The 25138-nt window shown below is 52.0% G+C and overlaps 1 protein-coding gene across 6 annotated transcripts; it reads left to right on the top strand.

Moving 5' to 3' along the window:
* The first annotated feature begins 972 nt into the window (after positions 1-972).
* LOC133353068 (7-alpha-hydroxycholest-4-en-3-one 12-alpha-hydroxylase-like) lies at positions 973-25138 on the top strand. Of its 6 annotated transcripts, none has more exons than XM_061569172.1 (11): positions 973-1131; positions 3227-3332; positions 3915-4038; positions 9721-9899; positions 11668-11844; positions 12078-12214; positions 19904-20085; positions 20805-20982; positions 23429-23616; positions 24309-24460; positions 24672-25138. In XM_061569172.1, exons 2-11 carry the CDS (start codon positions 3238-3240, stop codon positions 24814-24816), a joined length of 1557 nt encoding a protein of 518 aa, XP_061425156.1. In that variant the 5' UTR covers positions 973-1131; positions 3227-3237; the 3' UTR covers positions 24817-25138. The 6 variants fall into 6 exon arrangements, with proteins under 6 accessions (XP_061425156.1, XP_061425154.1, XP_061425155.1 ...); XM_061569170.1 differs by having other exon boundaries at positions 3209-3332; positions 24672-25137; XM_061569171.1 differs by lacking the exon at positions 973-1131 and adding an exon at positions 1138-1453.

Raw genomic sequence — 25138 nt, 5'->3', positions numbered from 1 at the left:
TACTCATACAGGTGAACAGCACTGCCCAACGTTTGCTGTTCGCGAGCCCTCCTCTGGTGCGGCGGGAGATGACTGTCCATGGTCCGAACACGTCGATCCCTACAGAGGTGAAGGGAGGTTCCACACTGAGTCGATCGGCTGGGAGGTCTGCCATTTTCTGTTCTTCCTAACTGAAACTTTTTACAAGGAATCATGTCTGCATTAACCACAATGCCTTTTGGCGTCCTCTTTTCTAACACCGTTTGAGACGAGGCTCAAAAGAAAGCTGTCTCTGGTGTAGACCAATCAGTTTCAAGGACAATACATATATTATCAGAGTATATTTTTGTTTGTATAGTGACATAAGAGGGGAGGGGCTGCTGGGGGCTCTGGGACCCTAGGCAGATAAGCCGTCGGCGCCAGGCGCTGGGATCCCAGGCACCCCAGCCAGTTAAGCCCCTTGGCGCCACCAACGGGGGGGGCTGTGTGTGCTCTGTGGGATATCTGGGGGCGCATGCAACCCCACCCCTCGTTGGGGACGAGGCATAAAAGGGCAGCTCCCCGGCCGATCAGGGACAGTTGTAGCTCAAGACCCAAGACCAGCCATCTCAGGACCCTGGGATGTTGTGAAGGCCAGTGGTGAGACTCTGGAACTCCCGGCTCTACGACCTTGTGAGGCGAGTTCCAGAGCGTAGCCAGAGTAGTGTATCTAGGCTGTGTACCTAGGCTGTGTACCTAGGCTGTAACAGATTATCAGGACTGTTGGAGTGTTGGATTGTAATAAAGAAGTTACCTCTACAAGTGTCTCCGGAACCCATTACATTTGCATTCTGACCACAAGCATTGTGGTTAATGCAGACATGATTCCTTGCAAAAGGTTTAAGTTTGGTGGTTTAACATCTTAACACCTGTTTTGTTGCCAGAAAAAATGGGAAACCCCCATTTATCAGATCCGAAGATATTAAGCGTCAAAGATTTGAAAGACCTAACAGACAACAGGGCGATTTCAATAAAAGTGTGTAATAAAAAAAAAAACTGTGCCATTTCCATTCCAACATTTAGAACCGATCGTGAAACTTCCCTGTAAAGTGAACCGGGAATCGAATTTGTTTTTCTGGAATTAACGATCCCGAGCGAGAAGTCCGTGGCACGGTGAGTTTACGACCGCCCATCCGTTTGTCCTCCCCCCACCCCAACACTGCTCTGTGTGTGGAAGGGGGATTGGTCGTGCGTGCGGTGCGCTTGTGGCGTATCAGCTGTCGCCGCATGCGAATTGGATAAAGCTCGCTCTAGTTGTGCAACGGGATCAATCAACGCCGCATCGGTGGGTGGGTTCGTCGTCGTTTTTGTTGTTGTTGCGAGCGTTTGGTTCGTGCGCGCCCGTTTGAGTTTCTCAGTAGCTGTGTACGCTTTGAAGTTTGAGCCATTGCTCTTATTGACGTGACTTTGCGCATTAAAACTGTCGTGACTTAAGGTAAGAAGAATTCTACACCCATGATCGTATTCACGAATATCGTCACCATCACTGATATCATCATCACTGACATAGTCATGAAAGCTGACATTGCCTTAAACAGCCAATATAGCCATCATCATAACATTATCATCACATCATATTCACTCACCATCACTGAAATATTGGTATCATTGTCGTAAATGTATGTGTAATGAAGAACCATTGCCTGAAACGTCACCTATTTGTTTCAAGTCGTTATGCAGCTGCTACGTGGGTTACTGCATCGCGGAATCGTGAGCAATGGCCAAGGGCTTAGGAAGGCGTTCATCCAGCAAGGGATTGACCAGGATGATGATGTACAATCTTATGGTGTATCGAGTTGTAAGTGGGCAGTAATCAGACACTTTATTGAGACTGGAAGAATCCGATGAGCTACAAAGCTATTTTTCACATATCTTCAGTAGGGGCGGATCAAAAAGTTACAACAACAAAATTCAAAAACCGATAGGAGTGCAGAGTATAGAAAGGCTAAGTGACTAATAAAAACAAATAAAGTACATATTTAATCATTAATGGCTGGTCATGTGATGTATCATGTTGTGCTGGCAGTGTTATATCGTTGTTTGCATTGTATAATTGTACGTTAAACCCTTAATATACGAAATAGATGCGTTCCTGGAGCTTCGTTTGCATATCGATGCGTTCCCAGCCTTCATAACTTACCATTTCACACGATAAACACATAATAACTTATCAGTCATATTGTAAAAAAATATCGTTTATATTAAAAATAATTTATTTTATACTGTACAGTATTCAAATTAAAAACTGACGTAAACTCTACTTTACTTTTAAATATATTCACACTCACAAGTGTCGTCTCAATTGCAGTCACAAGCTTGCATTGTCCACCAAACACCATAGCTCCTGTCACGTAGTGCGTTGCTGCGCGCTGATTGGTCGAGACGAATATAAACAAATATTCAATGCCCCATCTCTATAATTTGATAGAACCGTAGATGGGATAATTGTATTAATAATGTGAGTGTATCAGTAATTTTACTTGAAATTTTACCATTAATATATAATGGTCATAAATCCAAAGTTCGTTTTACTGAAACGTGTTATCTCGAATATTCGCATATCGAGGTATTACTGCATAAAGGACTAAGTAATTTTTCAAATTTGGAAGATTTGTATCATGATGCGGAAAAATGAGGCCTACGCTTTTTCAAATAACTAGAAATTATTAACTCCTGCGGAGGGTTTCTCAACGCTTCGCGCCTGCTCGTCAACCCCCCCCACTCCAAATGCCCTCTTCTTCCCCTCCCTCCCTCCCATGCGTGCAGATACTACTGACTTACAATAGAGACAGTAGATGCTACCGACTCGATTGTATGTATATATGCCTACAAAAAAAATTAAGAGGGGGTCAACAATTTTTGGAAACCCGTTGGATCATCTTTTTACGCCCACATCTGGGGGGACGGAGGGACTTTATATAACTTGTTGATTCAGGGCTACTGAAAGTTTTTTTTTTTTATAATTTAGTTGACGGACAAGCGGAACGCAGGGCTTTTATAATAAATACTACAGGCTCTTTAATATCCACCGTGAAGGAGACGGTGTGTATTTAAGGACAGTACAACTGCAGTATTAACCAGGGTGGCCGGGAGACTCAAACCATGAACCTCTGCAACAAGCTGCAAATGCACTACCGCTGGGCCATGTCACTCCCCGTATTGTGTTATATCATTGTGTTGTATTGTACAGTTTTGCGTTGTTGTGTAGAGGTGATACAAATGGCCATCTCAGTGCTATTCGCGTCCTCCTGGGTCGTGGGGTTCCTCGTCATTGCCATCATCGGTGTTGTCCTGTTCGTCACACGGAGAATCAGGTGAGTGAGCCTCACCACACCGCACCACTACTTACCACACTGATCCGCGCTTCACCACGACTCAATCGCCACACCTCATTGCTCCTCACGGTTACTCACCACTCCACACCAATAAACACTTTGCCATTACACACTCATCACACTTCACCATACCTGACCATTACTAACCAAACCACACCACTGCATATTGTATCAAACCTCACCATACCATTATACACTTTGCTACATCTCAACAAATCAGACCAATACCTGCCATTCGCCACTAAGGTACAGCGACGTCACCACGGCGCCTGTGCCAGGCCAGGTGCACTTTGAGGCCACGTCAAGTGTTGAAGGCTCGCTGACAGGATATCATCCCTCAGCACAATACACACCTCACCAAACTAGTAGGAACCGTGGCCAACTGGGACATTTTACTGGTAACACACCATTCCTCCTGTCCCTAAAGCCCAAACTCTTTCTCCGGCCCCCTCCCTTCATTTCCTGGCCTTGTGCCATTCCCACCTACTCAGTGCCCACATGCCCCCCCACCTCAAGGTCGACACCCCCTTCCCCACCCATCAATGCCCTCTGTGTTCCCAGGCGCCCAGGAGAGCCTCCCCTTGATAAAGGCCTCATCCCATGGCTGGGCCACGCCATCGAGTTCCGGAGAAACGCGTACGCCTTCCTGCAGCGCATGCAGCGCAAGCACGGAGACACCTTCACGGTCAGCAGCAGCAGTGGGGACAGTGGGAAAAAATAAACGTGGTACAAATAAACGGGTTATATGATGGGAAGCAGACTATCTCGCACAATAACGAAATAGGGCAGATCAACATGCAATTGCATTGTAGTGAGTGCTGTATTATTATGCTATTTACACAAACAGGGAGTTTAATGTCACAGGAAGACTTGCAGATCTCCTCAGGCATCTGTGTGATGAAGAGAATATCCTTGAAAAACCAGGACAGGTGGCAATCATAGTGGGGGTAGGTAACCTTTAACATCTCCATAATATACACTTTCCTAGGCTGAGGTTACAAAAGTACAAAAGTTTGGCTTTCAGATTTGCATAGTTATGTTGAGGAGTGGAGTGCTGAAGTCAGGTCACACTCGCCTCGGGGGGAATGCTGTCAAGAAAAATCACGTCATGCCCCCCCGGGGTATTTGAGGGAAGACCCGTGATGTGGACGGGGTCTTCACCGTGAGTCAGAGGATTGAGCGTTAGGGGAGTAGGGGGCTCCGGGATAGAGGGTAGAGACCCAGGCTAAAGGGCTGCTTTACCCGGCTGACCGAGTTGGCTGAACCCTCAGTCAGTGCTATGCAAAGAGCCTGATAGCCTGGCAGGGTGTAGGGAACTCCCAGTACCCTTCCCCTGGGGAGATTAGTTAAGAACTGTTGTGTTAACCCCTTCCCCCAGAGTCGGTGTAAGCCCTGAATAAACAGTTTGGCGTCAGCCCCTACACGACCGACTTCAGCATCCTTTCTACTGCACAACAATTACAACATTTTCTTAGCAGTCAATTTGATATCTCTAACTTGCACATGTCCTCTCATTCACATGTCCCTCTTTTTGTCTCTAAGTGTAAATCCAAGTGTAGTGGGTCAGACACTAGTTAAGGCAACACGATATGTATTACTCTTATCTACAGGGTCCCTAACACAAAGGGGTAGCAGCCCCTTTACCCGATACCTGGGGAGGTATGGCCTCCGGGCTACACTGCCCTAACACTGGGGAGGTACGGTCTCCGGGCTACACTGCCCTAACACTGGGGACCCTATTAATTACCCGACCTCCAGCTGGGGCCCTAGGGGAGGCTATGCTGACCCGACCGTGCCCGGGTCGTCGGGTCCTGACCACTGGCCTCACTGAGCTCCGGCCCTTAGAAGGACGGTGGAGCTTGGGGTCCAGGGTCCTAGCTTCAGCCCAGGTCTTCGGTCTTAGGAGTGGAGGAGACTGCCCCTCTATTGTTCAGAGGTACAACTTATATACCGGTTTGGGGCTTGCTCCGCCCTGGCCCCGCCTTCCTTCCAGAACCTTCCACCAGGTCCTGGAAGGGTGGCGTCATCCCCCAATCCCCCCACCCGGGGTTTGTGGATTGTGTCCTCAGGATCCGTTATCCCAGAGATCACCGTTGATCCCTTTTTCCATAACCCCTTAACATAGGCGTAGCCACTCTTCCGCCCCGTGTTGACCCAATAGTGACTCTACCCGTTGACAACATGGGGAGTGCAGAATAACACCTCTACATTACCCTCCCCCACGATGAACACAGCCTGCCCGTGGCAAGAACCAACCGTCTCGCGACATGGCACGCCAATCGGCACAGTACAAGGCAACCCAGTGGTCCCGAAGCAGGTGAGTCAAGTGGTGTGAGTGCATGGGGAATACAGAGCGACCTTAGGAGAAGCGCAAAGTCTTTGAGCATGTGTGCCTAGCTGGCCTGTCGTAGGGAACAGGGACCCGAGGAGGTGGTGAGGGCAAGACGGGCTCCCTGGAGGGCACGTCAGGCAGGACTGTGTGGCCGTTCGTTGGCAGGCGCGGACGGGCCCGGCCCGTCAATCACCTGGAAGGGCACCGGCATGATCCATCTGAGGGTTAGGCATCACTGGCTCGTCGGACACGTCACAAGTTCAGCCCCTGCGGTGTGTACGCGGCATGGGAGTGTACGGCGCAACGAAAGGCTTTAAACGTGAGGGGTGCACGAACCAGCACTGTCTACCCCATTTAACCTTGACGCATTAGGGACGGATGACCTGGACAATGTCAAAGGGGCACCTCCAGGGCTTAGGCAATTTAGGTGACGTGGACAAGGGCACCTGGAGGCAGTGAAGCCATCCCCTGCGGTCCACGCGTGCGTGGCCGACTTGGGGTTACACAGCCGCTCATTAGCTTTCTGCCGGGAACCTGAATTGACAATGGAGGCCTCCCGCGCCTCAGCCAATCTCCTGATGTTGAACTGAAAGTGGTCCGAGATTTTAGATTTTGACGAAAGCGAGTCAACGCGTAGCCGAACATCCACCGGGGGGTCGGCGTCTTGACCATACATCAAGAAAAATGGCGAAAACCCGGTGGCGGCGTGAGGAGCCAATCGATATGTGGCCAAGACCCCGGAAATCTGAAGGTCCCAATCGAGCTGGGAGTCGCTAACTTAGTGGCACAAAATTGACGATAATGTCCTGTGGAGAAGCACCACCATACCATCAGTTTGCGGATGGTATGGGGAAGTACGGACTTTTTTTGTTCCCAGCAGCGCACAGACATCACACAACAAGATGCTCGAGAAATTATTTCCCTTGGTCGGTCAACAGCCGTTCCGGAGCACCTTTGTCTATGACGTAGTCATGGACAAAGGCCTCAGCAACGGCTGCCGTCGACTGGTTGGGGAGGGGCCAGGCCATGGGCCAACGCTTGAGATATTCCACCCCAACCAGCAGGTACGTGTTACCCCTAGGAGTGGTAGGAAAGGGCCCCAAAATATCTAAAGCCACCAACTCATTGAAACGAGACACCATGATAGATTATAACGGCGGGCAGGATGGCCTAGCCGGTGGCTTCCACCGTGCGCACTGCGTGTAGCCTTTAAGGAGGTCGGACACATCACGCAGCATGCCAGGCCAGAAGAAATGGAGTTGGAGCAATCCGAGGGTTTTTTGAACACCAAGGTGCAACAGGCGCTCATGTGCTGCCCAAACAGCTCTACCCCGCAAGGCAGAGGGCACAACAATCCTGTGGCGGCACGAGTCACTGTCCCACTGCATGAGGGGACCCTTCCGCAAGACAAGAGGCGCATGTCTTTCCCCAACCACAGCCGAGTTACCCACGTGGCGCCGCAAGGCAAGAAGGGACGCGTCTTCCAATTGATGGTGACCCCATTCGGCCGTGGTCAGACCCAACAGGTCATCACGACCAGCCGGGTCAGGGGGATCAACCCCGTGGTCCAGGTCACGGGCAGACTCGTCCGTAGCCGCCACCAGCGGTGGAACTGAGGCAGCGACAGGGGGTTTGCAGCGACCCGACCCCAGAAAACATGCTCACTTGTCGCAGGAGGGAGGCGTGACAGAGCATCGGCGTTGGTGTGGCGGGTACCCTTGCGGTAAGTGACAGTGAAATTGAAATCTTGGAGGATCTTGAGCCACCGTGACAGTTGACCCGATGGCTGGTCAACACGCAAGGCATACTGTAACGCCGAGTGATTGGATCATACTGTGAAGTGGCGCCCATATAGATACGGCCGATGTTGTTGAATTAAAAAAACAATAGCCAATAACTCGCAAAGAGTCACGCAGTAGCGTTGTTCCGCAGAGGACAACACCCTGCTGCCGTTTGCAACAATCTCGTTCGATGCCATCAACAACCTGGGAGAGCACTCCACATATACCGGTGTTACTGGCATCAGTGTCCAGAAGGAAGGGTCTGGAAAAATCGGGGTAGCTCAATGGAGGTGCTTTCACCAGGGCATTGCACAGCGGGTCGAACGCAGACTGCTCAGCCTCACCCCAGTGAAATCCCATGCCCTTCGCCGTCAGGGCATGAAGGGGCTTAGCGATTGACACGAAATCAGTGACGAACCGACGATAGTAAGAGGCAAAACCAATGAAGCTACAGACCTCCCCCACCGTGGTGGGAGTTGGCCATGAGCGGACACTCCTGGTTTTTCAGGATCGGTGGAGATGCCCGAGCGACTGACGATATACCCCAGATACCGTACCGACTCCTGCAAAAGGTGGCACTTCTGTGGCTTGAATTTTAAGTTTGCAGCACGTATTTTCAGGAAGACAGCCCACAATCGATCGAGGTGTTCATTGAACATGCGGCTGAAGACGATGACATCGTCTAAGTAAATTAGACACGAATTCCACTGGAGCCCAGCGAGGACCAGCTCCATGAGTCGCTGGAACATTGCTGGGTCCGAGAGGAGAGGCCGTTTTTGGTTTCGACGTGTCGTCAAGGGGAAGTTGCAAAAACCCCGACAAAAGGTCCAGTGTGGAGAAATAATGAGCTCCCACCAGCGCATCCAATGATTCATCTATACGCGGGAGCAGATAAGTGTCAGCCATAGAAATTTTATATAAACGGCGAAAATCCACGCAGAACCGTAAAGAGCCGTCATGCTTTTTAATGAGCACAAGGGCTGGTCGATGGGGAGATAATATCCGCGGCCAGCATGTCGTCAACAGCCAATTTGACATGCTCAATTTTTTCTGACGCCAGTTGTAGTGGGTCAGAAACCAGGGGATACACTAGTTGAGGCAACACGATATTTATTACTCTTATCTACAGGGTCCCTAACACAAAGGGGTAGCGGTCCCTTTACCCAATACCTGGGGAGGTATGGCCTCCGGGCTACACTGACCTAACACTGGGGAGGTACAGTCTCCGGGCTACACTGCCCTAACACTGGGGACCCTGCTAATTCCCCAACCTCCGGCTGGGGCCCTAGGGGAGGCTATGCTGACCCGACCGTGCCCGGGTCGTCGGGTCCTGACCACTGACCTCACTGAGCTCCGGTCCTTAGAAGGACAGCGGAGCTTGGGGTCCAGGGTCCTAGCTTCAGCCCAGGTCTTCGGTCTTCGGAGTGGAGGAGACTGCCCCTCTATTGTTCAGAGGTCCGACTTATATACCGGCCCGGGGCTTGCTCTGCCCCAGCCCCGCCTTTCTTCCAGAACCTTCCACCAGGTCCTGGAAGGGTGGCGTCATCCCCCAATCCCCCCACCCAGGATTTGTGGATTGTGTCCCAGGATCTGTTATCCCAGAGATCACCGTTGGCCCCTTTTGCCATAGCCCCTTAACATAGGCGTAGCCACTCTTCCGCCCCCTGTTGACCCAATAGTGACGCTACCCGCTGACAACATGGGGAGTGCAGAATAACACCTCTCCACATATATGCACCTCTCTCAAGCGTTTTTTGCAGCCTCTTCAGCGTATATATTACACTTTGTCAATGCCCATGTTTCTGACTCATAACGTATACGATTAAACGTTTTATTCTTTAGGGCATCAACCTCCTGGCCCTTGGTTTGATGATGATATCGTCAGCTGTTTTGCTGGGTCTTAATGTTCATTGATTCCTCCAGTCTAAATAAAGATATATAAATATTCAGATTTTGCTTCACGTGGCTTCACATATCAATACGGGAGACACAACGCTTGTCACATTAAATGCTATTTGGGCTGATCGAGATCGAAGCAATCTTTGTTCTTGATGCCGCATCTCACTGCGCATCGCGATTCTTGTTAAAAATGTGGACGCCCGCTTTAACGGCGCACAGTGCCACACGCTGCGGCCAGTTGCCAGCTGCTCGAACTTCTGTCCGACCTTCACGTGTGCTCACTAGCAGCAACTCATTTCAGCAACCTGCGTAGGCGTTCATTGTCCTTGTGTGTCTGCCCCCTGTGCCACTGCAGGTGTGTTTGGGCGGGAGGTACTTCACGTTCATACTGGACCCGCACGATATGACGGCCGTGGGGCGGGAGCCACGCTCCACGCTGGACTTCATGAAATATGCGTGCGAGCTCATTTCAGATGTCTTCAGCGTTAACTACAAAGTCGAGTACCGCAAGCCCAACGGCGCCATCGACATCCGGTGCGGCACCTCGAGTGACAGCTCACTCTCGATCTTGTACCTGTGGGCACAGAGTGGCGCGCGGTGGTAACACTCATGAGTCCCAGCAAGAAGAGCCTTGGTTCGATTCCAAACTCGGGTGACTTTCCGCGTGGAGTTTCTGTTTAGTGTCCATGTGTGTGAGCAAGTGTCTGCACAAATCCTTCATCACACGGTGAGCTACGTAGTAACACCATCCAAATGTGGACTCCTCTAAGACACCTTTTTTTTCCAACATGATTCCAGAATGTGTAAAGATTACCCTGTTTCTTGGCAAGAGTTTGTATCTGTACTTGCCTCCTCTGACTTAGCGGTGTACCAGCCGTCTCACTGTTTCATGGGCCCTGGAAAATGATATGGCTTCGCGGGCAGGTTGTGACTTGGGAACGTTTGGGAACCCCTGACCTATAAAACCTGTATTCAAACCCCACGTGCTTAGTGGGTCCAGTTCGGCACTCTGAGCTTTGAGCCATCCGGCCACCTCCTAACCAGATTACTTAAGAAACAATAAACACAGACAACACATTTACCCCGATTGTACGAAGGTATTTTTTACACCCCAATTTACATATATTTTATTCAGGCCACCTTTCCCCCTGAACTCAACCAGTGCAACGAGTTTACTGGCGACATATTCCTGCCCAGCTTGTGAGCAACAATGGTTCTGTGTGAATTTCTGTTTAGCATAGGGTCCACGTCACAGAGCGACTTTGTTCAAATTGCCTTGGAAACTTTCACATGTGTAATGCGGGCGTAAACGGCCTCGCGGATGTGACGTCACGGGGGGAGGAGTTAGGTCACGTGGGAGAGAGGGATCAAGTCTTAAGGGGGAGAAACCGGAAGAGAAGAGAGAGAGTTGGGGACAGAGATAGAGTGAGGCCACGCAGGGCGGAGGTTGGAGGGTGGCGAGATCGCCACACACACAGGATAAGACTCGGCACCGTAGGCCAGCGGTGACCGAGCAGGGAGGAACGGGGAGCCGGTTAAGGCTGCAGTGAGGGCAGCCGGAGGCCGGCACGAGGAGATCAGCAGCGGAGCTGCATCAGAGTGGAGCGAGAGGCTACGGGAGCGACGGCAGCATCGGGCTGCCAAGCGGGGGAGTCTCTGAGAGAGAGCCGTGTGGGACAAGTGTAAAGAACCCGAATAAAGGACAACGAAGATAGACACAGTGATCGAGTCCTTTATTACACATGTAACGATCCTCCATAACGGTCCCCACATCAGCATTCCCTTCTCCCTACCATGTCGATGTCAATCCCTGCATCTACTTGACTGGGAGTAACCCCCTGGTATCATGATCTGTGATTGGTGGTGGGAGATGTGACTGTGATTTTACGGCTGGAACTGAGGGACAGGGATGAGGCCAGGGGGAGGTAATGGGAGAGAAGACCGTGGAGATAAAATGGCAAGTTGGAGAAGGGACGTGAGGAGAGAGCTGTGTATGAAAGTGGGAGCTATATGTAATAGAGGTGGAACAAACAGACTGGAACCTTTTCTTGTCTCGGCGTGTTGGTGGGGAGTGTCCGCTACACACAATAAGATGCTGGGCATCTGATTGGAATCACTGAAAGAGGATTACATCTAACACCCAACATGTTTAATTAACATGTATATGTGTGATTGTGTTCATGTGGGGAGCGGTAATATAGTGGTTAGTGAAGTGACCTGAGTTTAAGTGAAACTCATGGCCAAATATACATATCTGTGTTTGTTCACACATGCATGGACGTGTGTGTGTGTGACCTCACAGCCACCTGCAGGGCGAAGGGCTAGTGGGCCTGACGGATGCAATGATGCACCAGCTGCACCTGCTCATGGGGCCAGGTTCATCTGATGAGGGGAATAGACACAGGGGGTGCGGAGGGCACAGGGACACCAAGTGGCACGAGTCCGGCCTTTTTGACTTCTGCTACAACATCGTGTTCAGGTGCGCCGCGACAAGCTCCGCCCCAATCTCCTGCCCCCCTTTTGGAATTTTTGCGCTATTTACATTGCGTTTCTTCACATCATCACCATCGGCATCATGCTCGGCGCTCTTATTATTGCCCTCGTGATTGTTGTCATCATCGTTGACATTCTTTAACGTCGGCATAGTCATCATCATCATCGTTGCCATTATCATCATCATCATTGAGTAACCACTGTCGGTGCTGCGCATAGGGCCGGCTACCTGACTCTGTTTGGCCAGGACCCAGGCGGGTCGGCTGTGCAGAGCACGTGCTCTCTGGAGGTGTTCAAGGAGTTCCGCAAGTACGATCAGCTGTTCCCCACCATTACCTCGTCCACGCTCTGGCCCGGTATGACACAACGTTCACAATACGTCTCTCAAGTATCTTTTGATTTAATCAGGTTTCTATAATCAGGTCACCATCGAAAATGAGCATTTTTTTCCCAGTGGGTTTTACCTGTGAAGTATTTGAATTGACGGCAGGAACTTCTTGACGGGTAACACACTTTTATTAAATCTTGACGTGTCGCAATACAACGGGTGGTCTCTATCCTTTGGACTATACACTCCACTTAACTCGTGTAGACTCTATGCTTCTGGCTACACACAATACACTTGACTCGTGTAGACTCTATGCCTCTGGCTACACACAACACACTTGACTCGTGTAGACCCTATGCCTCTGGCTACACACAATGCATTCGGCTCGTGTAGACTCTATGCCTATGGCTACACACAATACACTCGCCTCTGGGTTACACAGAGTCCCGGTCCCGTTAGGACAGCGGGACTAGGTACCGCAGGGCCCTATGTCTTCATCCCCGTCTTCATTCTTCGCTGGTTACATACTGCCCTTACGCCTGTGTGCATCCCCTTTTATAGCCCCTGCTCACGAGAGACGGAGCTGATGCGAACGTCGACGTGAGCATCGCTCCTTAGTGAACCAATCACGACGCACTCTCTCTACGATCCGTTTTCCCCAGCGCGTGTTAACACTACTCCACCAATCACACCGCGCTGCCACCCGGTCACTCCCTCTCAGCGCGTCACCGGCCCACAGCCAATCAGTACCCCGTAACCCACGACCCCGCGCTGACCCCTGATCCTCCACCGTCAGCGCGTGTCACCACATACACAGCCAATCATTACGCGCTGGCATACGATCCCTAATCCCAGCGCGTATCACCACTACATCACCCTTTCCCACATAGCTTGCAGCCGGCCCGGCTGTTAACCAACAACACAACCTAACGTCAACGCAGTAATAAAGAAACTCCACCCCCCAGTGTGCCCCGTAACGCAACAACAACAACACAACACTTAAATAAGAAGCAATATATAGCCCGACGAACAACACAATAAAAGCGAACACCAGAAAACGAACGCGCCAAGTGTCTCTGTGACTAAACGCAGTGACGAGGCGCTCCGGCTGCCTCGACTCCTCACGTGGTAGGTCATAAAAAGTAGCGCGACCTAGCGCGAGTCCGTCTGGCCGGTCCGTCGTATGGGACGGGACGCTGGCGACCGTCCGGTGGCTCCGGCAGCTCTAGACGGCGCGGATCGGGCCTGGAAGGACCGGCCCCGCCGCGAAGATCCGGCCGCCGGTGGTCGGCAGCTGTCAGTTCCGAGACACCTGGGAGCGGATCAGGCGGAGACATGTGAGGATCAGGCAAAGACATTTCCCCCTTAGGGTCGTCGGTCACGTCACATGCTCGGCCCTCACGACACAAGGGGAGGCCATATGGAGGCGAGAACGGTTTCAGTCGGGAGGGGTGGACGTACCAACGGCGTTTTCCCCATTTTATCTGAACGCACTGGGGGCGTGCAACCCGCACGACCTCCACGGGTCCCCGCCATGGCTTCAACAATTTAGGCGACGTAGCCAAAGGTGCCTGAGGGCAATGCAGCCAGGCCCTGTCACCTGGTTCCCAGTTGTGCACGGACACCTTCCGTGCACGCAACCGCTCGTTTGCAATTTGGCGAGCCCGCGAATTAAGCCGTGCGGCCTCCCTTGCCTCTGTCAGCTTATGAATATTAAATTTAATATGCTCTGCCAATTTCGAATTAGTTCGTGGTGCGGGCAGGCCCAGCTGCGTTTCCATGGGCGGGTCGGCTTCCTGACCGTACATCAGATAAAACGGGGAAAATCCCGTAGCTGCATGGGGGGCCATTCTATACGCGGCGAGGACCCCAGGGACCTGCAGGTCCCAATCAACATGTGCCTCACACACCTGCTGGCACAGCATAGAAGTCAATGTCCTGTGGAGCCTCTCCACCATCCTGTCCGTCTGCGGGTGGTACGGGGAGGTACGCACCTTCTTAGTACCCAACAGGTCGCACACCTCTTGCAGTAATTTACTCGAAAAAATTTTCCCTTGGTCGGTCAGCAAGCGTTCGGGAGCCCCCTTGTCCAGGACGTAGCCCTGGACAAAGGCGTCCGTCACAGCCGCCGCCGACTGGTTGGCGAGTGGCCACGCCATAGGCCACCGGGTAAAATATTCGACCCCCACCAACAGGTACTTATTACCCCTAGGCGTGACTGGAAAAGGCCCCAGAATATCGAGTGCAACGAGCTCGTTAGTGCGCGAGACCTGAATAGATTGCAGCGGTGGATTAGCTGCCACGGGCGGTGGTTTCCGTCTGGCGCACTCAACACAACCCTTCAGAATATTCACCACGTCACTCCCCATTCCCGGCCAATAATAGTCACGCTGAAGCAGGGCAAGCGTTTTGTTAACTCCCAAATGCAAGAGGCGTTCGTGTGCGGCCAAGACAACCTTCCCCCTCACAGCAGAAGGCACCACAATCGCGTGCCGCCGGGACAAACTGTCCCATCTCATTAACAGGCCTTGCTTAAGCACGTAGGAGCCAGTTCGTTCATGGTCACCTTCGGAACCCCCCGTCCTGTGGCGCAATGCTAGCAGGGAGCTGTCCGCCATTTGGAGACGGCCCCACTCAATCAGCGACAGTGAGAGCAGCGAGTCCTGACCCCCTGGGGTAGCGGGAACATCCCCAATTGGTGTGCCCGCGGTCGCAACCAACGCCTCCATACCTTCCGTAACTGGCGGTTTACAGCGCGCCGATCCCGATAAGCACGCACATTTGTGACAAGGCAACAACCGCGACAGGGCATCGGCATTTGTGTGTCGCAACCCCTTACGGTATGTAGTCGTGAACTGATAGTCCTGGAGGACTTCCAACCACCGCGACAATTGGCCCGAGGGCTGGGCGACCCGCAATGAATACTGGAGCGCCGCGTGGTCCGTCCGGACCGTAAAGTGACGACCATAGAGATATGGTCTGAATTGTTGTACGAAAAAAACAATGGCAAGCAGCTCGCGACGGGTGACGCAGTAGCGCTGCTCTGCCGGCGACAACACCCTGCTACCATAGGCGACCACCCGTTCGACCCCTCCAACGACTTGGGACAGCACCCCCCCAATGCCCGTGTTGCTAGCGTCCGTGTCTAGCAAGAAGGGACTCGCAAAGTCCGGATAACGCAAGGGTGGGGCCCCTACCAAGGCGTCCCGGAGGGAGCAGAATGCAGCCTCCTCCTCCGGTCCCCATCGGAACTTCACTCCTTTCGCCGTTAGAGCGTGCAAGGGTTTTGCAATGGTGGCGAAGTGCTCAACGAATCGGCGATAATACGAAGCAAAACCGATGAAACTGCGCACGTCCGAAACTGACGTGGGCGTCGGCCACGAACTGACACAGTCCGTCTTCGCAGGATCGGTAGAAATCCCCGAAGAGTCGACAATGTGACCCAAGTATCTAACGGATTTACGAAAAAGGTGGCATTTGGCTGGTTTAAACTTTAATTTAGCCGATCGCATTCGCAAGAACACCCCTCTCAATCGCTGGAGGTGTTCTTCAAACGTTTTACTGAAAACAATGACATCGTCAAGGTAAATCAGGCACGTATCCCATTGCAAGCCCGACAAAACCAACTCCATAAGGCGCTGAAACGTCGCAGGAGAGGAGTGAAGTCTCATGGGTAACCGGTTAAACTGAAACAGGCCCCCTGGAGTCCGAAATGCAGTCTTAGGCTTAGACTCTTCGTCGAGTGGCAACTGCCAGAATCCGGATAATAAATCAAGAGTCGAAAAGTATCGCGCACTAGACAATGCGTCGAGGGACTCGTCCATCCTGGGGAGCGGATACGCGTCGGCCACAGAGATCTTATTCAGGCGACGGAAATCGACGCAAAATCGCAAGGACCCGTCCTGCTTTTTAACGAGCACAATAGGTGCTCCCCAAGGACTGGAAGAAGGCGAAATAATGTCGGCTTCTAGCATATCGTTAACGGCCGACTGAACATGTTCCTTCTCAGCAGGACTCAGTCGGAAGGGATTTAGCCTGACCGGTGCCGCATCGCCCGTTTCAATGTGGTGGCGTAGCAGGTCCGTGCACCCAATGTCATACTTATGTTTACTGAAGACATCCGAAAATTCAATCAGCAACCCGCGCAGCGCACCCAACTGTACCGCTGACAAATCGTCAGAGTCCGCGCACAGCGAATCGACCCATTCGAGGTCCTCCTTCGGTTTTACGTTTTGCGTGGGGCTCGGATCAGCCTGCGCAACCAGCCGCTCTTCCGCAGGGACCCGCGCCGCGTGAGCTAGCACGGTGCCCTGCTGAATGACGGCCGGCCGCGACCCAGCGTTTAAAACCATCACAAACGGATCCCTGTCAGCCCCAACCAAAGTGTGAGCCACCGACAAATCGAGACCTCCAACAGCCCTATTAGAAGGACCCAAAAGCATGCCTTGTTCCGAGGCCTCCCTCACCCATGGTTTCCGCAACCGGAGGGGAATTAACATTTGTGAACCCGGGGGCACGTGCACGGTCTGTGTCGCTAACGCTTGTATCGTAGCGCACGCCGTCCGAATTTCAGTAGGGCTCGTCAAAAATGAAATACGGCGACCCGATGGTAGTTCAATGCAACGCTGATCAATGAGAATTTTGATGGGCATTTTTGCCAAAAAATCAGTGCCCAATAGACAAGGAACCGCCAGGGAGGACGAAACGAAAACGGGTCCCGACAATTTGATATCTCCAATGCAAATGGACGCCCTAATCTGACCGATAATGCCCAACGATCCCCCGTTAGCGGCGTAAAATGGCACATCCACCGGAAGAAGCGGACGACATTGTACAGGGAGAATGTTATAAATGAGGTCCGATATAATAGTCGCCGATGCCCCCGTGTCCACTAACACCCTGACCTCGACCCCATCAATAGATCCCGTAACGACGGATGAACCCGCTGAGGCAGCCACTATTCTGTGCCCCAACTCCGACCATTTAATGTCTCCCCGGTCCCGGCCGAACCCCCCTCGCCGAACCGAATCCCCGAACCCTACTCGGCTCTCCTCCGCCGCAACGCGACGGCCCATGCGTGTCGAGTATGCGGGCCGAGCATGTGAGGTGCCGCGACTTGCCGGGGTTTGCAGGGATGACTTGGGGCCTTGTTCGTCGTCCAGCCGAGGTCCCATGGCGCGCTGACGTGGGGCGCGGCAACCGGAGGCCACGTGGCCCCGGAGGCCGCAGTTATAACACGTGATGACAGTCGTCGGAGATCTCGGTTGCTCCAGCTTGCGGGCCGATCGCAGAGGCGAACGACCCCCCGACCTCCAGTCCCCCGGTCGTCCCGCGATGAACGCCTCCTCTCGTGGGCTGACGACTTGGGGCACGGTGACTACCGGGCCCGGAGCTGAGGCCACGGCAGCGTTGCAGACGACCCCCTGTTTACGTTGAAGGACCTCGTGCGCTTGTATGCTCGTAGCGACCCGTAAGGAAGAAATATCGGTCTCGTCGGCCGTGTTGATGGGGACCCCCAGGTCCTGCGCCAACTTGAGCAGTTGCTCCAAAACCATCGCATCTTGGCCCTCCTCGTCCATACGAGGGAACGCGGCGTCGGCGAGAGCCAGCAACGCCGTGCGATAGGCGAGCACGGTCTCCGTGTCCGCCTTCCGTCTTGCATAAAAATGATGGCGACACGCCGAGGGAGGACCATAGACCTTGGCCATGAGAGCCAGCGCATCCTTGAGCGTGGAGCGGTCCGACCTGCGTGCGGACTTGAAGGCCGCGAGCGCGTTGTCGTCCAGCATGGCAGGCAGTGCCCGCAGTGCCGTAGCGTCGGACCAGGCGGACATCTCCTGATGCGCCAAAAACCTGCGCTGAAATTGGCCCCAGTCCCCGCCTTCCGCCTTGAAGGCTGACAACGTGGGAAGGCGCTGTTGAAAGATGAAGTCGTCCTCCTCCTCGCGCTTCCTCTCCGCCGCCCCGTTGGTGTGTAAGATGGCGGCCCCAGTGGCGGGTGTTTGATGGCGGTCCGCAGCGCGCGTTGGTGACGTAAGCGGGCGCGCTTGGAGAACCGCTGCCACGTGGTGATGGCCGTTCCCGCCAAAAGTCGGCGCAGATGAAATGGCGGGAATCGCCAAGTCATTTTGGCGGGAATCTGCGGGGCGACCCTGTAGAACGTCCGCCGCCGTCCCCGCTCCTCCCGACGAGCTGATCTCCGCCAGGATGGACGCGGCGGCGAGCAGCAGCTCCGCCAGACGGGAGTGCGCCTCGCGGAGCACGGCGTCGGTCCCCCGTCGCTCGTCCGGCGCCGTCGGCGGATCCTGCAGCGTGGGCAATTCCTCGTCCTCACCCCCCGATGCCAGCTGGCCCGAGTCGTCGAGGTTGTCCCCGCGGTCAATCCCGTGGGTCCGACGGGTCTTCCTTGTATCCATGCTTGGAAGACCGTTTCACTTCTGACGCCAGTTGAAGTATTTGAATTGACGGCAGGAACTTCTTGACGGGTAACACACTTTTATTAAATCTTGACGTGTCGCAATACAACGGGTGGTCTCTATCCTTTGGACTATACACTCCACTTAACTCGTGTAGACTCTATGCTTCTGGCTACACACAATACACTTGACTCGTGTAGACTCTATGCCTCTGGCTACACACAACACACTTGACTCGTGTAGACCCTATGCCTCTGGCTACACACAATGCATTCGGCTCGTGTAGACTCTATGCCTATGGCTACACACAATACACTCGCCTCTGGGTTACACAGAGTCCCGGTCCCGTTAGGACAGCGGGACTAGGTACCGCAGGGCCCTATGTCTTCATCCCCGTCTTCATTCTTCGCTGGTTACATACTGCCCTTACGCCTGTGTGCATCCCCTTTTATAGCCCCTGCTCACGAGAGACGGAGCTGATGCGAACGTCGACGTGAGCATCGCTCCTTAGTGAACCAATCACGACGCACTCTCTCTACGATCCGTTTTCCCCAGCGCGTGTTAACACTACTCCACCAATCACACCGCGCTGCCACCCGGTCACTCCCTCTCAGCGCGTCACCGGCCCACAGCCAATCAGTACCCCGTAACCCACGACCCCGCGCTGACCCCTGATCCTCCACCGTCAGCGCGTGTCACCACATACACAGCCAATCATTACGCGCTGGCATACGATCCCTAATCCCAGCGCGTATCACCACTACACCTGTGTCAAGTTAAACCCCAACAGTCAGCGTTGAGGATAGTACCACAGGCCTACAGAGATTTCGACCCGAAAATTGACTCTCCATTTGTCCCGTGTGTGCTATCAGTTTGCAGCTTCTCCTTTGTTCTGTCTCATGTGGCCCATTAGAAATAACTGTAACTGCCCAGCCACCCACTCATATCGTCACCCAGCTGCTCACTCACCCGCCCACTTACCCAGCCACTCAATCACCTGCCCACTTGCTCACACACTTGGTCCCCCGCTCACCCACTCACCCACCTACCCTCCAACTTTCGCACCCGCTCACCCCCCAACATATCTACTTGCTCGCCCAAGCACACACCTAATTACCCACTCACTTATCCACCCACTCACGCACCCACTTGTCTACCCACCCACTGACTTACTCAACCACCCACCCGCTCACCTGCTCGACAGCCCTCTTGTCTCTCTGCTCACTTATCCATGAGCTGCGTGTTTTTACCAAGACCCTCTTCCTCTGCGCCCCCTCTCCCCCGCTTTTACCACGGCTCAGCCCAGAGGAAGGAAGTAGACCGACTCAAGTCGTGGTTCTGGGAGCTCTTGACGGTATCGCTGCTGCGTGTGCGTGAGCACGTCAGCCCCTGGATCTTGGGCCGCGACGAAACGCTTGCCGAGCTGCAAGCCGACAAAGAGACCCGCGATCGCTCCTTGTTCATGATGCTCTGGGCGTCTCAGGTAAGGGCCCTGAATTAGCCCTGCAGCAGGTCCTTGTGCAAAGTGGGGGGGGGGGGGGGGGGTGGGGGTGATGTACAACACTCCGGACACTGACAATATGAAACACGTGTTAAAAATAAAATGTAAAACATTAAGCAATAAATAGCAATGTTCTTTTTTATCTGATTATAATGTAATACGTATGTTGCCAGAAAGCCACACTGAGTCTAAGGACTCTTATTCACCAAAGTCCTACATTATAAGTTTTAATTTTAAGATGTTTTCACCCCAAAAAATATTGTATATGCATGCGAGAGGAAACCAGAGAACCCGGAACAGATGATATTAGTCGACACTTGCTGTGCCCCTTTCTCCTGGGAAGCCAGGGGTGTGGTACCTCGATACCCATGGGAATGGCGTCATGCAACATGTGTGTGATCCACAAACCCTCGCCTCCAGTGCTGGATAACAGACTTGCACTTCTTCTCGGGCTATCATGAATTCTGCTCGATCTCTCACCTCATATATATGAGAAATGGCACGAGAGCCATGATTTAATTGGCGCTTATGTTAAATATTACTCCAACATTTATTTTTTGACTCGATTATAAGAATGTCGTATGGCAAGGCAGGAGATGACCCCCTCAATGCGAACAGGTACGATAAATGTTGTTGACAAGCGCTGGATTACAGGTGTGCAGCAAAGAGACCACAGGCTTGAATGTCCCCCGTGTGACCAGGGTAACGCGGGCCCCGCATCATTCTGGATGCTGGCGTACCTGATGAGGCACGCGGACGCCATGGCGGCCGTGCGCTCCGAGGTGCAGCAGCTGCTGGAGGCGACGGGGCAGAGCGACGGCGCGGAGAAGCGAGTGATCTTGCTGACACGCGAAGCGCTCGTCAACACGCCCGTGCTTGGTGTGTCCAGTCACCCGCTTACTCACCTACTCACCCACCCACTCACTGGCTTACCCACCTGCCCACTCTCTCACTCATCCCGCTCTCTTACCTACCTATTCACACTCGCTTGCCCACCTGTCCACCCACTTGCTCACACACCCACTCATCTGTGTAATCACCTGCTCAAATACAAAGATCCCGACGTATAGCGTTTAACAAATTGTTGTGGCAAGTGTTGTTAGCGAGCAACTATGAAGACCAACGCAGTATACGGGTGGGTTGGTGGCCAGCACCGCAGACAGCCGCCTTTGTTTCCCCAGTGCTGATGTTTTCACACTGCACCAAGTACTTATTTAAGGCTGACTCGGTCTCGGGGGGAAAGTGCGCAGGAACTGACTGTCACCGGAGGCGATCGCTGTGAAGTAGACGGAGGAGGAGGCTAGAGCGTCTTTGGAAGAAAACTAGTTTCGAGAATGTCCGACTTGCTTACAGAGCCATCTGCAGATCTGCAAACCGACTCATTACTGAGTGTCGCAGATCGTTTTAAGCTCTGCTCGCATCTCCTATGCTCTGTGGCGCCTCGTGAAGGGTTTACTTGCACTCCAGCCACTCATCAAATAGTCGACCCGATCTCTGCACAGTACTTACGATGCTTTTCGGAAAGACAATAGTGATGTATATTCTTGGTTCTTTCGGTAAAGTCACGTAGAAGGAAAATAATATAATATAACTATAAAACAATAAAAATTCTCACGACGTTTTGACGTCGAAACGTCGTGAGAATTTTTATTGTTTAATATTAATATTATTTTATTATTTCCTTTCTACGTGACTTTACCGAAAGAACCAAGAATATGAATCCCTGCAGTCACCAAAGCTTTAAATCAAAATTTAAAACAATAGTGATGATCTAGATGGAAGTCTCTAACTTGAAGGCAATGCATTCTCCCAGTCTGCCATCTGAGTTTGATCAACCTGGCTTCAACGTCAATAGCAGAGGTGTCGACGTTCATCGCACGTCTGCCAAATAAGGCATCGTTGCTCGACTACATCCACACGCCGATTATCAAATCGTGCTCGGACGTGCTTGCACCGCTGATTGTCCACCTGGCAAATCTTTCGTTCAGCGAGGGTTGTTTCCCATACCGATTCAAAATGGCGCAGGTAACATCGCTTGTGAAAAAGGTTGGCTTGAGCAATAGTGCCCCATCAAAATATCGCCCAATCTCAAACCTGAGCACGATTTCAAAGGTTGTATAGCGCCTTTGTTTGAAGCAGTTACGTCCCTACATTGCTGCAATGGGCAAATTAAATCCATTGCAGTCGGCATGCCAATTCTACAGCATTGAGATGTCTGAACCAAAGATCACATGTCCCATAGATATAACTGCTCAACCCGAGCTATAAATGCGCCGATACTTGCATTGACATTGTACTGTTCACCTTTTGGCATTCTCTGGTCAAACAGTGATGAGACAAGGCCTGGTGTAGACCAATCAATTTCAAAGACAATGCATATATCATCAGACTTTTTTGCATGTTCTACCACAAGTATGTGTGGTTAATACAGACTTGATGCCTTGCAAAAGGTATCTATTTGGTGTTTCAACATCTTAACACCTATTTTATTGCCAGAAAGGGTAAAATCTATTTTTGGTACTGGCAAAAAATGTCCCATAGATATCACTGATTACCTCTACAGGATCATGGATGACCGGTGTGCTGCAGCGTTTTTTGGCTTCGATCTCTAAGCTGCCTTCGACACCAACGTCCATCGGATAATTAATCATCGGGTGGCTAAGGCCAAGGTTCGGTGTATCGGGTACGGCACTGGGGTGGATTGAGTAATATTTACAAGCTGGTCGATGAACAGTCATCGCCTATGCTGTGCCTAATTGGTGTACCACAGGGGTCTGTCCACGGGCCCTTCCTATTTTCAACATACGTCTCTCCATTCGCCGATGTCATCTCATTGCATGACGTCAAGTTCCATCAATATGCTGACGATACACAATTGTACACCACGGTGAAGTCTGGAGAGCCTCGGTAACCTTGCAGTTTTCATGCGAGCGGTGCACATGCGGTTTGCATGGAACGAAATGCTGCTAAATCCAGAAACGCTCTTCCGTTATTAGGAAGCCACTGGAGCTGTGCACTTTTGAATTTAGATTGAAAACTCATTTCTTTAGAACTGCTTTTTGTGTTTAGTTGTACTTCCCTCGCACCTCCAATTAGCACGGCTGGCTACGTGCGATGCAAAAGAAGTTCATACATATGTGTCACTGATGTTGGCCGTGAGCAAGAATCAAATTTTCATCACCGGGTTCGTAGCACAGTGCATCAACCAATGCTCTACCACTTCTCACATGCACCTGTACACCCACCTGCTCGCCCAACCATAACGTGCATGCCACATGAGTGTGGCGTGGCTTCACCTACCCCCTTGCACCTCTTCCCCATGCAGACAGCGCCATTGAGGAGATGCTGCGCCTGCGCTCGGCTCCCACCCTCATGCGTTCCGTCCAGCAGGACATGACGCTGCAGGTTCCAGGTGCCAGCGAGCCAGGGCCTAAGCTCCGCGCTGGCGATCGCGTCGCCATGTTCCCTCACCTGAGCCCCCACATGGACCCCGAGGTCTACGTGGATCCCGAGGTGGGGGAGGCTGCTGTCTGTGCGTGTCTGTCGTAGACGCCAGGGCAGGTGCTCCGGTCTCCGCCCACCCGGATAAAAACACTTCTTCAGATGGAATGATCAAGAGGGCCAATTACGTGGCAGTACAGTGAATAATCATAGTAACAATATTGTAGTGATACTGTAAATACCCTGGATTGGGATCAGATTCCTCCAGGATAAGTAAAGATTCTAATTCTTTAAATCCCAATTCCCTGCTACAATCTCATGCTCAAAATTCTGCACATATTTGTTTAAGAATCCAATTCTGTATTGCAACCTTGTGGCCCAAGCCTAGAACAAATTTTTCCGTAAAATACAACTAAGTATCCCAGTACAAAAGACTCAGTCCTGGTTAGATATTTAGATTTGAGGGTTACATTCATTGTGATCTGGTTGTAGACAACTTGGTTGCTGATCTATTTCAATAATGAATTTGTTAAATGTGGTTTCCACTAAACCAAAGCAGGATCATGCAAGTCTTGAGACCCAGTACCTCCCATAAGCTCACTCAGCTTAAAATGAGAACCTCTGCTTGTCTCAACCTTATACTGAAAAATTAGCTTCCCATTAGGTTATTCTCTACATCCACTCAGCTTGAAAGGACAATTGGTCCCATACCATTCGTCCTGCCTTGCCATTACCTGCTCGTCTGTGATGTGTCGTCCCGGCAGGAGTTTAAGTTCGATCGCTTCCTGAACGAGGACGGCTCCAAGAAGACGGACTTCTTCAAGTCTGGGCGCAAACTCCGGCACCCCACAATGCCCTGGGGTACCGGTGTGTCCATCTGTCCCGGGCGGTTCTTCGCCACCAACGAGATCAAACAGTGAGTTCCCCTTTTGTGATGAGTGCCGGATTAACGCAGGGTCTTCAGGGGATGCAACCCGAGTCGACATTTATGTTACCCCTACAATCTTGAGCTTTATGTGGGGGTTCGTCGTGTTTTTGCACACGCGTCAATGTGCGTGCGTCAATGTGCGTGTGTCAATGTGTGTGCGTCAATGTGCGTGCGTACGTGTGTGCGTGGCTCTGCTCAGGTTCATTGTGCTGATGCTGATCCACTACGACATCGAGTTCTGCGACCCCGCCACTAAAGAGCCAGACATCAACGCGTCGCGATTCGGATTCGGCATCATGCAACCAACGCACGATATTCGCTTCCGTTACCGCTTACGCTTCTGAACAGCGGTGTCCAGCCCCTAACCCCGCCCTGCTGCTCCTTTTCCCTCTCCTCTGTGAAGATGCTGTTTGCATCTCCGACGTTCTCGAATGCAATTGATTCTTAGTTGTGAATTTGACTATGATGGCTGTTGCAATTGATTTAAGTCTGTTCCTGCCTCTTTGATCAACCTGTTTTGATTAAACTTTTGTCCATGCTACCACCTGTCCATTTGTCAGTCAATCTGTTTGTCCATCTGTCTGACCACCTGTCTGTTCACTTGTCTGTCCAACTGTTTGCCTCCCGTTTGTCCATCCACGAGGTTGTTTTTATCCTCATTCATGT

This window comes from Lethenteron reissneri, chromosome 42 (assembly GCF_015708825.2).
Source record: "Lethenteron reissneri isolate LAM-NWPU_2019-01 chromosome 42, ASM1570882v1, whole genome shotgun sequence".
Lineage (NCBI taxonomy): Eukaryota > Metazoa > Chordata > Hyperoartia > Petromyzontiformes > Petromyzontidae > Lethenteron > Lethenteron reissneri.
This window is presented reverse-complemented; position numbering and strand designations above follow the sequence as displayed.